General features: G+C 39.1%; 1 protein-coding gene across 1 annotated transcript in view; it reads left to right on the top strand.

Annotated features, from left to right (window-relative positions):
* col27a1a (collagen, type XXVII, alpha 1a) overlaps nucleotides 1–13,632 on the top strand; it is a 92,143-nt gene extending 78,511 nt beyond the window's left edge. The window contains exons 38-61 of the mRNA XM_042509286.2: nucleotides 268–321; nucleotides 446–553; nucleotides 685–738; nucleotides 1,945–1,998; nucleotides 2,723–2,779; nucleotides 2,874–2,927; nucleotides 3,006–3,059; nucleotides 3,182–3,235; nucleotides 3,998–4,051; nucleotides 4,314–4,421; nucleotides 5,603–5,710; nucleotides 5,886–5,993; nucleotides 6,104–6,157; nucleotides 7,495–7,557; nucleotides 7,644–7,697; nucleotides 7,774–7,809; nucleotides 7,928–7,945; nucleotides 8,068–8,103; nucleotides 8,205–8,231; nucleotides 9,323–9,373; nucleotides 9,471–9,639; nucleotides 9,726–9,835; nucleotides 9,965–10,183; nucleotides 11,221–13,632. Of these exons, the coding sequence (XP_042365220.2) occupies nucleotides 268–321; nucleotides 446–553; nucleotides 685–738; nucleotides 1,945–1,998; nucleotides 2,723–2,779; nucleotides 2,874–2,927; nucleotides 3,006–3,059; nucleotides 3,182–3,235; nucleotides 3,998–4,051; nucleotides 4,314–4,421; nucleotides 5,603–5,710; nucleotides 5,886–5,993; nucleotides 6,104–6,157; nucleotides 7,495–7,557; nucleotides 7,644–7,697; nucleotides 7,774–7,809; nucleotides 7,928–7,945; nucleotides 8,068–8,103; nucleotides 8,205–8,231; nucleotides 9,323–9,373; nucleotides 9,471–9,639; nucleotides 9,726–9,835; nucleotides 9,965–10,183; nucleotides 11,221–11,367 (1,851 nt within the window). The 3' untranslated portion in view covers nucleotides 11,368–13,632. The remainder of the gene's footprint in view (nucleotides 1–267; nucleotides 322–445; nucleotides 554–684; nucleotides 739–1,944; nucleotides 1,999–2,722; nucleotides 2,780–2,873; nucleotides 2,928–3,005; nucleotides 3,060–3,181; nucleotides 3,236–3,997; nucleotides 4,052–4,313; nucleotides 4,422–5,602; nucleotides 5,711–5,885; nucleotides 5,994–6,103; nucleotides 6,158–7,494; nucleotides 7,558–7,643; nucleotides 7,698–7,773; nucleotides 7,810–7,927; nucleotides 7,946–8,067; nucleotides 8,104–8,204; nucleotides 8,232–9,322; nucleotides 9,374–9,470; nucleotides 9,640–9,725; nucleotides 9,836–9,964; nucleotides 10,184–11,220) is intronic.
* Nucleotides 13,633–14,697: the final 1,065 nt, after the last annotated feature.

Here is a 14,697-nt window from a genome sequence, read left to right as displayed (position 1 = left end):
TGATAAACTATGGGTAGCTCTCCACAGTTAGCAAAGAGTATCAACGCAAGTACTTTGCAGTTACTATCCCCAGCAACAGAAATGCTCGACGATGAAACAATCAAAGTAACCGTTGTTGGTAGTTGCTAGGTTTTTAGGAAAAAGGAAAGCCATCCAATTGTCTTTGTGATAGCGGCACAACTTTGAAAGGTTAGAGGGGAGGGGGGATGTTGTAAAATTGTCAGTTTCCATTTTGAGCTTCTCCCAAATTTTGTTTTCTCTCTGAAGGGTCCAGAAGGGAAACCTGGCAAAATTGGGGAAAGAGGCAAACAAGGGTCAAAGGTATGAAAATCAAATAATCTCTGATGCCAGTTTAATACTTTGGAAACCAACCATTTTTACACACAATGACATAGAAATGCTATGTGATCAGCTGGTCAGCAACTTCTCCTTTGTGAATCTTTAGGGTGCCAAAGGTCAACAGGGTCACCTCGGGGAGACTGGGTCGGTGGGGAAAACTGGACCGCCAGGTTTTGTTGGGCCGAAGGGATCCAGAGGAACCATTGGACACGTGGTAAAGTGGAACAGTAATGATAAACATATTTGTCATTTATACCTTAAACCGTTTTCATAATATATTTGAATGCCATGTAATGTTCTAAATATGTATAGTGTGACTGAAGACACAACATTTATTGTCTTTAGGGAGCTCCTGGTCGAATGGGTCAACAGGGGGAACCTGGTATTGCAGGTTATGAGGTAAGATGACCGATGACCGTAGTTTAAGTAAGTGTCTGTATGTGGATAGACATTAAACACTGAACAAGCATCTTATGGTTATTAATGTTTGGTCATTTTATGTAAAATAATACAGTGTTTTTGGAAAAAATAGAATTAATGTGTGGGGATAGCAGAACTTGTTAACACAAAACTGTTTTTATTTTGTGTGTCCCTTTTTCATCATTCTGTGTCTATCTGTCTAAATTCTGACAATTTTGCTGGTCCATGAACGCAGCACAGGCAGAACTCGTTCTTTTTTTTCCTTAGCAGCAGTGTGAGAAGTTTTAGTCAAGTGAAAGCAAACGTTCAGACCCAGCACAATAGCCGGTGAAGTTTCACTTTCACTGTGTCTGGCTTTCTGCTGCACACCTTTGCCCAGAGTACACTCTGCGCTCCGAGAGTGGGGTGCAGTGAGGGAAAAACGAAACTATGGTGTCAGTAGCTTGTGCTGAATCCCCACGTTCACCATTGCTATCCAGCTCCTCCATGTTTGTTTGTTTTGGTGCATTGTGTAGACGTCCCTTGGTCACACGGATGGATGCAGAGCATTATCAGATGACCTAAACGAAATAAACAATATAGCAAAATAGGTAACAACAGATGTCTTTTTATATGCATAATTCTCTGTATACATATTTATTTCTCAGTAGTGTCTTTACAACCAGTATACAGTATTAAAAATGCAAATATTTCAGAATAAAACAACCTAATTAGGCTTAATCTGCAAATATTTACTGTGACCTCCATTTCCACTTAGCATGTCTTGAACTCTCTTAGGCAGGCAATATGAGATTTACAATACTAATTTCCTGGTGTATTTACACAAGGTAGCATTCAAGACATGCCCAAAGCTCAATATTGACTGTTTTAGCTACCTTTTGTTATGGTTGTATGATTCCATGTTTCACACTAAATATCGACTTCAATCAGAAGAAGCCATTTTGTTTTGACTTTTTTGCTGTTTTAAAACATTGTACATGTTCTCTGTGTTCTTTGTATCTTCATAAAGAGTCTAAGCAATAAATGTATATTTTATGTCCTCATTACAACTTTTCTACAACAAAAAATCTATGGTGGCCTAAGAATTTTGCACAGTACTGTATTTGGTCATATCACACAGCCCTAATTGCCACAAATAAATGAGTGTGTGGGAAACCCTGTAATTTATATTGTCTGTCTTTGTAGGGTCATCAGGGACCACAGGGCCCCATGGGGCCTCCAGGACCAAAAGGTGAAAAGGTACACCTCGTTCACTTTATGTGTTACACTGATCTCTTATACGTCCTCATTATTTTATGCTATATTCTACATCGTAGCTCCGTCTGTTACCCGGATATTGTAGCAAAAGCTTGTATTGGGGACAAAACACCTGAAAGTAGTTCAATGACACCAGATGTTTTTTTTGTTTTTTTTTTTATTGAGTAAAGAAATAAGCATCCTGAAATGCACCTCTCTCTGTAAGCAACCTTGTTTAGAAACCTCAGCACCTTCATCAAAGACAATATGTTGTTAAAATATTCTGGCCTTTTATCAGCAAAGAGAAGTGACTTTGTACACAGCGGGAGGTCGTTCGATTTTTTCTATAATGATGTGAGCGCATCTAAAAGAAGCCGTACATATGCAACATTTTGGGAAACATCTCAAAGTCTAGATACAGTGTACTGCACTCATGTCTAAAGTCCAGCCCAGGGTCAATTGTGGCCCTCAGTGTGATTTCAAATGGCTCTCAGCTTTTAGTTCAAAATATACTAGAATTAACACAATATTGATCAATCAAGCAAGATCACTTTGCTTGTATTTTTTATTCACCTCACGATGGCAGGACTGTCATACAGTTTGTAGACATGTAGACTTATCTGGCTCCCATTCAAAAAGTTTGGACACTGCTGGTGTGCTGAAATGGCAGAGACATGTTTTACATATAAAATATTTAAATGTTTATTGTTGTTACTTTCATCCGCAGGGCGAACAGGGGGATGATGGGAAAGTCGAGGGTCCTCCTGGTCCTCCAGGTGACATAGTAAGTCACACCTGACTTACTTTTGTCCCTCCCTCTACTGTTTGTCTGGAATCAAATCGTTTTTAGTTTGCTCATATATTTCTTGTTTTATCAGGGTCGTCCAGGTGACAGAGGAGAAAGAGGGGAATCAGGAGATCCGGGGTATAAAGTAAGTACCGTCGCTCCCGATGATTTTAAAATGATTTATTTGAGTTCAGGAGGTTCATATTTTGTCACTCTTTCTCAGGGTCAAGTTGGTGTGGATGGAGAGAGGGGCAGGTCTGGAGCTCCTGGACTACCTGTAAGTGTCCAAACTTGTGATTTCCATACACAGTTCTGTCATTAAGTCTACATAAACAACTAGCGGGCATGCTCACACAGGTCGTCTTTATGTGCTTTCATTAACATAACTGGCAATTTCAGGGACAGCCTGGACCTCGCGGGCAACAAGGACCCAAAGGGGCCAAAGGAGATCAAGTAAGGATGTCGAAACAAAAACATTTTTTTTGTCTTTGCTGTGTGGAAGATGGTGATTGGCCTCTGTATCAAGACTATGTGCATGTCTGTATATTGTCAGGTTAAGAATGAATGGATGAGCTGTACCCTGAAAGTCTGGTCAGTTGTGAGAAAAAGGAAAGAAGCACCTTTAACAATATCAAGAGCAAAGAAGATTGACGGGAATGTGGATTTTTTTTTGCCGTGTAAATAAGATGCTGGGTTTAGGGAATAAGAAGCAAATCATCTCATCACAATTAACCAAATGTTTGATTGGGAAATTTTGAAATCATTTAAGCAAATACAGGATAATTTTGGTTTATACTTCAAAGATTTTTACAATTTATGAATTACTTAATGTCACATAGCAAAGATAGGTTAATGAAAGTGTACTCAATGGAAAAAATAAAACAAAACTCTCTGTAAAGATCAGCAGGTTTTTGAATCCTCGGGCCCCTGTAATTACCTTTTGTAGATTTGTGATAAGGTGTTGTATTGATGTCTTTGTGAATTTGGCCCAAACTAATAATGATTCCTTTAAATGTTTTTTTTTTTGTTGTTTTAGTTTTATTGTGTTTATTTATTTTCTCTACTTGGATGCGCATGTTGCCATGGTTTGTGTTTGTTTGACCAACTCTAATAAGTTTTACATAGTTTCTATTTCCTGACAAAGTAGCCATGTGTAAACATTGTGAACATCAAACATTTTGTAGTAACAAAATGAAAAAAACTCTCCCTTTTCAGGGTCAGAAAGGAAAAAAGGGTCAGTCAGGACAGAAAGGAACCAGAGGACTAGAGGTAAGTCAACCATTCTTCGAACCTGCTTCAGTGACTTACAGTATTTCATTACATGAAACAACAGCTCTTTTGCTCTGCCAAGTTTGCATTTATGACTAAAGTAGTCGGAAATAGAGCAATTATAAGCATATATACAGTAGATTAACCTGGACAGGGGAACGCTGATTGTGTTAATTTAATGGAAAAACGGATTATAAAAATCCCATTAACACACACTGTCACACTCGGTTGAGATTTCTGATAAATCCCGTCTTCTTCGTAGGGTGGAGGTGGTCCTCCCGGTCCCAGAGGTGTGGTGGGCCGCGAGGGACTGGAGGGCGTGCCCGGGGCGGATGGGGTCCTAGGAAAGGATGGCAGTAAAGGCATGCCGGTGAGAGAAACAAAGCAATGTTTGCATGTGTTGGACAGAGCAAACGACAACTTGAAGAATTTGCTTTTAGAGACTTACCTGTAATGGGGCTAAAAAAAAAAACTACAATAGTGTCCTTAGGATTGTGCTAGAGGAAAGTCATTAAAGGGACTGGTCACCCCAAAATTAAAAAAGCATAGTTTTTCTCTATTAATCTGTCTATTAGTCTGGTTTGTTTTGATTTGAGTTGCAGAGTATTGGAGATATTAGCCGTAGAGGTGTCTGCCTTCTTTCAAATATAGTGGAACTAGATGGCACTCAAACTGTGGTAGTCAAAAAGACATTGCTGCTCCATTATAGTGGAGAGAAGGTAGACATCCCTACGGCTGATAAGACTCGGCAACTCACACCAAAACAATCCAGACTGATGAATAGCACGACAGGTAATAGGAAAAATGTGTATTTTTGATTTGGGGTTAAACTGTCCCTTTAACCCTTTGAAACTTGGGCAAATCGGCTTGATTTCTTTTAAAAACATGGGAAGAAGGCCATGAGCATTTTAAGAAGTGACACAGAAAATGGTAAAAAAACAAAAAAAAAAACAAGACAACCACAACAAGAAAAATACCCTGAAATCAGTTATAATAAATACATAAATATAGACTCAAAAAAAACAACCAGATAACCAGGGAAAGTGAATAAAAAACAAACAAACCATGAAATGACCTGGAAAAAAAACTTAAAATATAATAAAATAAAATAATGCCATAAAAAATATTTTAATTTTGATCATTTTAAATATAGCTCTCTGGAATTTTTTCCCTAGCTTTCCATTTACTTTTCTAAATTTACAAATTTCCTACAATTTCTTGACGAGTTGCTCAGTGCCTTTTCCCCCATGATTTTAAAAGAACTCAAATCGCTCTCGGTTTAAAGGATTAACTACTTGTGAAAGGCATCTGGATGCAGCCCAAGAAAAGTGATGTCGATCCAGGCTTCAAAGGGTTAAACTCTTAAGTGGTTCGTCCTCTTGCACCCATGAATGTTATCAGCAAATTCAACTACTCTCTATTAAATTATGAGATTTCTTGTGCTTGAATAGTGCCCAAAATGGAAGTGTCTTATTGATCCTTGGGTCCTGCGAAAAAACAAAATAATATAATTAATCTTTGTGATGAATTTTATTCATTTTACTTATATAGGGAGAACACGGTGATGATGGGGAGGCTGGTCTTCCTGGCAAAGCTGGCTCGCGTGGTAAAACTGGCGTTCCAGGACTTCCAGGAGAACAGGGGACCATTGGACCAAAGGTAAGAGGGATAAGTTATAATCTGAATTACTTTAATGCCACATCAGTGATGTGCTGCTGTGCAAGGGACACGATTGGTATGACTGCTTTGGTCATGAGATGAATGTAGAAATAACTATGTAACTGCCCATGAGTGAGCTTCACTCAGTTATTTGGTTATTTATTCATCCATCCAGGGTGAGCAGGGTCTCCGAGGCCAAAGTGGACCTTCAGGGAAAAGAGGCTTCAGAGGTGGAATGGGACTGCCAGGGTCACAGGGAGACCAAGGACCTAAAGGACAACCTGTGAGTAACATATGTAATGTAGACAATGAACTACCAAGGCTTTGAATCGTATAATTTCGTGACATTTTGGAGAGTCTACTTTTCTGATTGTTGACTTCATTCTTCTTCAGGGAGATGCAGGGGAACCAGGTTTTCCAGGGATTCTGGGAGTTTTTGGACCGAGGGTATGTTCAGCGCCAAACACAACTGTTTATTTACAATAACTTCAGGGTAGAAAACCCCCAGGTCATGTACATATTATCAAACAGCACTGAGCAAACTCTGCCTTCATTGATTAGTTTTAAGCCACCTGAAAATAAACAATATCAGTTTAAGTGTAGCCTATGCTATATTTAGAATATTTTCACTGCTTTATGTTGCCATACCCACGGGGATTTAAGCTGTATCAAAAAACACCAGACTCCATAGAGAAAAACCAGTAACTCCACTGAATGGCGGAGTTGCTGGTCCACCGCTGCCTCCATCAGCTGCTATGTACAGTAAAAAGCAAATATTCAAAAATATAGTGTATACTTCAACTGACATTGATTTTTTTAGGTGGCTAAAGTATGTTTTGATGTGGCTCTGTCAACATTAGTACATTGCTTAGCTTGTGTGCTGGTATTGTGGGACTGTATTTTATTAATCTGAGGAGGGGTGTGGCTGGAGTGTGACTTTTTCATTTAAATTAAATATAAAACACTACCTTTTCAAGTTGTATGTCCCTCATCTAAATTAAAATTAAAGCACAAGTCCTTCCTTAGTGCTTACATTTTTTTTTTTTAAATGCCTGACCCATTTTGCAGCACCTCTTCCCCTCTCATAAATAAAGCACAGTCCCTATTCATAAACACTGAGGGAAGCCTGCAACTAGAAGCGAGCACAGAACTCCTTGTCCAGTTAAAGTCCGACTAATGTGTGCATATAATGGAGGAAATCGACTTGTATTATCTAGGTGTTTCCAATTTAGAGAAATTCAATGTAATCTATTTTCAGTATTTTCAAACGTACTGACTGTAAGTTACTCTGTAAGACTGCATCAGCAGGTTCCCTGACTGTTCTGCAAACAGCAAACAAATGCTCTCCTCTCTTTCTGCCCATGGCCCGTTTGTGTTGCTCCTTTCTGGAACAATCACCACTTTTAAAAGCACGTGTGCTTCTATACAACTTTGTATGATTTTAAACAACTGCTTGCGTGAAGCAAAGTTTCCATTATGTGCCATGAACACATTACAACTGTGTCTGGTTGATTGGCAAAGTAAAAAAAAACACTCTATTGTACTGAAATCACTTTATAGAAGTCAAAGCCAAAATCTGTTAGGACAGCTGGAAACACTGTCTTAAACGTGGAAACAGTTAGTGGGTGTCAGATGTTCCGTGATGAGACGTGGATATAGTTAGAGATAGGAGTTGGTGTGTAAAAAAAATCATTTTGCAAAGCTGACATCAAGGATTTCAGTTTTAAACAGGTGTACAGATTGTGTGATGAGTCTGTATAAATATTTATCTCTGCTGTTCTCAGGGGCCTCCGGGAGACTTTGGGCCAAAGGGCATACGGGGACCAAAGGGGCCTCAGGGCACAATGGTTAGTAGAGTTGCGGTCGAGATCACACTGTTGAAATGTGTTAAATGCCTAGCTTTATATAATTTTCTTTTTTCTCCCTCCATTAGGGCAGAGGAGGAGTTGTAGGTCCTATGGGAATCATCGGTCCCAGTGGGAGCGCAGTATGTATTATATCAGCTTAAACAATCCTCTGTGCTGTTTTTCTTCAGCCAGCTGACTGTGTACGTCTCTTCACAGGGTCCTAGAGGAGAGAAGGGCAATCGCGGAGAAACTGTAAGTTGTCTTTACTTCTCACCACACATATTCTTTTCCATTTTTTTAACAAGTGTGTGCAAAGCCAATTTGATAACAATATTTAGGTTAAAAAAATGTCTTTTCTTTCTCTGAACAGGGATTGCAAGGCCCAAGGGTATGTTTCCACAGTGTATCATTTTCTATTTTTTACACATCATTTGTTTTTGTTTTTTTCTGTTGTCACTTTATTGGCAACAGATAATCTCATGCAGCATGTGTGTTTTTCTTCTTTGTTAGGGGTCTCCTGGACCTCGTGGACCCCCTGGACCTCCAGTAAGTTTACCACCTTCATAGGTTTAACGAAATGTCAATCACACATACTCGAGCTGCATCATTCACTGTTTAAATAACTTTTTTTTTTGTTCCTCTGTTAGGGTCGCCCGGGCATCCCTCTATCATTTGTAAGTAGTGTTATGTTTGTTGATTTTCTTGCATCCAATAAGGTTTAAGGGAATACTTCACCCTCCAAATAGACATTTGTATATTATTTACTCACCCTGTTATGTTGACTTAGTGAAGAATTTTATTCTCGCTGCCTCCAGAGTGAATGAAGAATCCAGAAACAGAAGATTCTTGATCAAAAGGGTCTGCACTAAACATCTGCTTACAAACTCTCACACAGCTTGTGCAGTATAATCAATAACTGATATCTGATTCATTTAGCTGTATGCTCAGTGCTTCCTAAACAGACAGCCCTCTCTGACGGGGAACTGAATCTGGTAATCTCTTTCTTCAAAGCCAGCCTCCGTGGACAACAACAGTAATTTTACCTCACTGAACACAGGAGCTGCTGGTCCACCACTGTCTCAATCAGTTAATTTGTTTGTGTTACTGTGTAACGTAAAGTTACTGTTTTTGTCATTAATTCTTTATGAGAGCACACATAAAGTTTCACTTTTAGTTCAGTCCCTTAACGGAAAGGGCCGTCTGTTTGGAGAGCACTGAGCACACAGCTGGGTAGATGAGATTTGGATTATACGGCAAGAGTTTGTAAACAGATGTTTTGATATTGTTTTGCTGTCAACAATGTCACCTATGACTTTAATTCATAAAGAATTCTGCGTTCACCATGGAGGCTTGTGAGAAAAACAAAGTTTTCTTTATGTAACACGGGGTGAGTGATTGATATGCAAATTGTCGTTGTCCATTGCACATGTCCATTACTTTTTTTCCATTCATTTATTCTATTGATCCCCCTCTACGTCTATCAGTGGGGCTTTTACCATTTTCCATTTTACCAATGAAATATATTTTAAATAGTTTGTGACTAAACCTCCTATCTCCATTGGATCCTTTTAAAAACAGTTTTTTTGTACTTACTGAAAAAAGGCACTTTTGGAGATGGATGGTTTGCACCCAACAGCAGTGCAATGGTCATTTAGGGTTGAAGTATTCCTTTAGAGCAGTAAGGATATACTGTAATGTGTTATCCAGAAAGATACAATGACACCGGTGAAATAAGATATTAGATAAACCTGTTTTATCGCTGCAGAAGGACGATGGTGTTTTGTTTATGGATTCACACACTCCACTCAGGACTGAGGTTAGTGGACATCGTATGACATCGACATTTCTCTGCACTGCTGCATCTTTTTATGTGTTGCAAGCCGCACGGACTCATTTCTTTGTCTGTCCCCCAGAATAAGCCAGTGATGGACCTGCCGATGCTGGACCAGGGCGCAGAGATCTTTAAGACCCTCCACTACCTCAGTAACCTGATCCAGAGCCTGAAGAACCCACTGGGCACTCGGGACAACCCCGCCCGCATCTGCAGGGACCTGCACAGCTGTGAACAGAAGCTAAAAGATGGTGAGGATGATTGTGTGTAGGAGACAGACTGCGAGCGTTTGTATGTTTGGAAAGACTAATAACCACATATGTGTTTGTATTTTCAGGCACTTATTGGATGGACCCAAACCTGGGCTGCTCGTCAGATACTATAGAAGTCTCCTGTAACTTTACTGGAGGTGGACAGACTTGCCTAAAACCAATAACAGTATCCAAGGTATTAAAGACACACTAACACCCCCCACAACAACAGCAAAGTCTACACGATCGCACAGTTTAAAGAAATATTGCACACATGAGTGCATACCAGACTTGTTAACCAACGCCTGTTCGCCTGTTTGAGCAGCCAGCCATCAGCGTTGGTCGTGTCCAGATGAACTTCCTGCACCTGCTGAGCTCAGAGGCAGAACAGCACATCATCATCCACTGCCTGAACTTCTCTGTGTGGAGACCAGCCGAGGACCAGCCGGCGGACCAGGCCTCTGTGAGATTCAAGGCTTGGAGCGGGGAGGTGTTCGAGGTGGGAGGAGAGCTCGAGCCGGAGGTCATAGAAGACTCCTGCTGGGTAGGACCAACACGATGTCATTTGGCGTTGTGCCCTTTAGTTAACATCGTTCTTGACATTCAAGCCGTTTTTACAGAGAGGTGGCACTATAGGGACGTTACGAAGTCCCTTCTTTATGCCATCTTTGCATTTTTTACACAGAACCAAATGACGGCAGCTTCATTATTCTGCTCCTGTATGGGATTTTAGATAGCAACTGTGCATTATGTTTTTTTAGTTGCAATAATTCTTTATACACTGTCTAACGGTGCAATAATTGGTGCGATAATTACTACACATCTTGTTTATCTTCTTATTGTTATTCCTACTTATGTATATATTGTGTTGTACATTGTCACATCATACCGTATTTTATATGTCTGACTTTACATACAAGCTTTATATATTGTATTGTAGCATAAAGCACATAGTTTGCTTTTTTTTACACACTTTACATGCTCATCACATTAATCATTTTCCAGTGATTCTCTCTCTTTTTCTCTCGCTCTCTCTCTCAGCTATTTTTTAGATCATTTTCTTGTCACCTTTTACTTGCCAAGTTGCTTACTGCCTTTATTTCCATACTTTCTAAAGATATCAAATCAATTTGCTCACGTGTCAGAGGTTTAAATGCTTGTAAAAGGTGCCTGATTGCAGCGCAAGGTAACTAATGATCCAGGTTTCAGAGGGTTAAGTCTGTTTTTTTTTTGTTTTTTGTTTGTTTGTTTGTTTTGGGGGGTTTTTGTAAAAAATTTTTGCTTTTAACTTTTTCTGTTGTGATCTTAGTCTGTTCCTTTATCTGAAATTCGTCATGCTGCTGTCTTGGCTAGGACTTCCATGAAAGAGAGATTTTGATTTTAGACTTTCAGTGGGACTACTCCTGGTTAAATAAAGAAATTAAATAAAATACAGCACAGCGAGGCAGAATAACGGCGCTATATTCCTGCCTTGTACAGGTAGTGTAAACGGGGCTTCAGACTGTTAGACTTGTTGCCCTAATTGTGACGCTCAGGTTTTGGACTAAAAAAAAGACTTACCGGTATGTATCTGGATTTCAGGTAAACGACGGCCGCTGGCACCAAACCCATTTTGTGTTCCACTCCTTGGATCCCTCCCTGCTCCCTGTGGTCGACATCTACAACCTCCCTAAGACTACACCTGGATCACACTACCACCTAGAAGTAGGTCCTGTATGCTTCCTGTGAGGGCTGCAGTTCTGAGCACGGAGGGATGTATCGTCACGCCTAAGTGACACCCTCACGCGGGCGAGGAGAGCGGCGCAGTCTCCTCCAGGCCTTGGCAAAATAATCCAAGCCTCCCTCCAAACAGATCCTGCTTCACTCTTCCAAACTCCCATTGGACTGCAGACACAGAGGTAGGGAGCACGAGGGAGCTGGGGGGGGACGAAGAATAGCTTAGGAGGAGCAGGGGAGTTCTTGCACTAATAGCTTCTCCGTACGGCAAAAGCTCTACAACAAGGATCTCCATACGTACGCCCGCTTGGAGAAAAAAAGGCTCTACGCCACACTATCTCTCGAGAACATTGCTAAGTGAAGGGAGACCAAGGCCAAGTTAATCAGCGGACATCATAGTAACTTATTTTTATAACTGTATACAGTCTGTATACTGTGTGTACTTTTTTTGGAAATACCAGGAATTTAATTCTTTTACAAGAGAAGAATTTAAGTAATTGGGATCAAATAAATGTACATATGCTTATTATTAACTTTTATACATGTATATCTTATGTAAAGAAATAATCTTCAAGTGCAATAGAAAATGAGAAGACAATTTTTTATTTTTTTTTTTAAACTTTTAAATATGGAAGGATTTTTCAGGGGTGCCGTTTTTGCCTGATTTTGCCCGTGTGAAGTCATCCAGAAGCAAGCTCATTTGCTTAAATTGAGCATTTGTATTTACTAGTGCTCCGAATGGGAGATCATGGCGTTCAGTTTCCTTCCTACTGTGGGAAAAAGCCAGTGTCAACTCAGTGATAACTTCTGAAGCCACACACTGATGAACACAAGCCGTCCACATGGAGAGTAAGTGCATTAAATACTTAACCCATACATTATTGAACCGGATGCCACTGATGATTAGGGAGAATATCTGCGGTTGTGGAGATTAGAGGTCAGAGTGAAAATACGAGTGTGGAGCTCTAGTTCTCAATAGTGTTTTATTATTTTTACAACTGTGGAGTGTGGAGTGTCAGTCCCTTGCTTCTTTACTTACTTTATAAGAGATAAAAGGGTAAAAGTTATTATTTACTCTGCACCACATGGGACCAGGAGTCTCTTCTTCTACCCCACTTACAGTAGACACACTACAGGTACAGGCATTTCCTTAGAGGAGAACTGAGCCACAGGAGAGAGGAGAGTGGATTTATGAATCAAAATCAACCCCCGTCTTCTATCCCATCCTCTCTCTAGTGCATGGTGCTAAGTGAATTATCTAAGGTGCTAACCATAGTGCTGTAATTACACCACTTTGCTGAATATTCTGATGTCTATAGTGCATGCTTGCTTAGATGAATAAAAAAAAGTCCAGAAAGTATATTGCCATAGCTTCCACGATGCACTATAATGTTAATATCCCATCCCAAACTACAAAGTTCCCTTGTAGTCTGTTCTAGTTCAATGCTGCAGTTTAAAAACATGCTTATTCTGATTGAAAAAAAAATAGTGATAACTATAAAAAAAAAACTCCCTTTGTATCCAGTATAAATCACAGGGTTTGAAGTATTTCTTAAGAATAAAGTTTTCTTTTTCTCTGTACAAAGCCCCCCTCAGCTGTATGTAATATTTTTTAGAAACACAACTAGTGGAAATAGTTTTAATAAAACTAAAAGTTTCTTTGTTGTAGCTGGACACAAGTGTGTATAATTGTGCAAACCTTGCTGTATACAGTGGATCCCCTCTTGCTAATTTAATGTTATTTAATGTTGTTAACGTGGTTGCCGACTGAGCAAGTTGTCTTGGTTAAAGCAATACTACTCTTTCTGACAACTTTATATATCAGTTTGCCCAACTGGTCTTGGAATTTATAGATTTTTTATGTGTAAATTTGGGGCTCCAGAGAACAAATTTATTGCAATGTTAATTATCTTTTATTTTTTTAATTTCTGTTATTTTACTTTATGATGGGTTTTTTTTTTCCTATATGATAATCAACCATGTACTGTACCAGGACTCTGTGCTATACTATAATTTGTGTTTTAAAGAATTATGCAAATATGTGAAAATTGTTACTTCTTTTTTGTAAATCTGTTGTAGACATTAAAACGAGCTAAGAATACCTCACATTTTTACACGACTTCTGTTGCCTTAACAATTAAAGCCTGTTTGGAAATATCAGCCAAATACAGTAAATCATCAAACTCTGAACAAGACAATTTTGGTGCCAACATCCTTCATTTTCTACTGTTTATTCATTGTTCATTTTCCATTTGTTCAATAAATACTTTCAATTTGTGTGTGGATTATTACTTTTCAACTGTTTGGATGGGTGAATATCCACAAACAAATCAAATGTAACACCTGATTTGTAAAAACCAAATATTATGATTTCACTTAAATAATTAAATTCAATTTAATCCATGTAAATCAGAGCTTCACAACGGCGGAGGGACCCCTCAACCAGACCTGCATTTGATGATGTGTACAGCATAATAAATTAGAATATAGACTCGCCATTTGAAACAACAATCATAAAACTATAATAGAAATATGACTAACAAAAGTTGTAAATGATGTATATATTTTACTATATATTGTTGTAGCAAAAAATGTCTACCATCAACTAAAGCTGGACATAACAGTAGTGTCATTACATGTGAAAATTAACATGATTGCTCAAGTGGTAAATTTTAGACAAACAAAAATAAAGGGTGTAAATCACAAGGTTTTGGGATTTTTTTTAAACTATTTATTTTATTTTAGGTATTTTCTTAAACGACCAACGTGTTACCATATCCATGTGACAGAAACAGATGTTGCTGTATGTATGTTGAGTGTGAGGGAATCAGTGACAGTTGTTAGAGATGATCGATAGAGTGAAATAATATCAGCCTCGTGTAGCTAAAACAATCAGCAGAACACCGCAGGGAATCGAACCCCATCCCAGTAACCAGGAGTACCATTACCATCCCAGTAAGCCAGGAGTACCATTACCATCCCAGTAAGCCAGGAGTACCATTACCAGTGCCTTTATCCTGCTACACAAGAGAGGAGAGAGAGAGAGGAGAGAGAGAGAGAGACAGAGAGAGAGAGAGAGAGAGGGAGGAGAGGAGAGAGAGAGAGAGAGGGGAAAGACAGAGGGAGAGAGGGATAGATAGATAGAGAGAGAGAGATAGATAGAGAGAGATAGAGAGAGATAGATAGACAGATAGATAGATAGATAGACAGATAGATAGATAAAAAGATAGATAGATAGATACATACATACATACATACATACATAGATATACACCTCAATGAAACTGTCAAATTTCAGCTTGTAAAATGTCAGAACATGAGTTCAACAATCCAACAAGCTTT

This window comes from Plectropomus leopardus, chromosome 20, assembly GCF_026936395.1.
Source record: "Plectropomus leopardus strain MGB_pleo_1.0 chromosome 20, ASM2693639v1, whole genome shotgun sequence".
NCBI lineage: Eukaryota > Metazoa > Chordata > Actinopteri > Perciformes > Serranidae > Plectropomus > Plectropomus leopardus.
The sequence above is the reverse complement of the archived record's forward strand: the minus strand, read 5'-3'. Positions and strand labels throughout refer to the sequence as shown.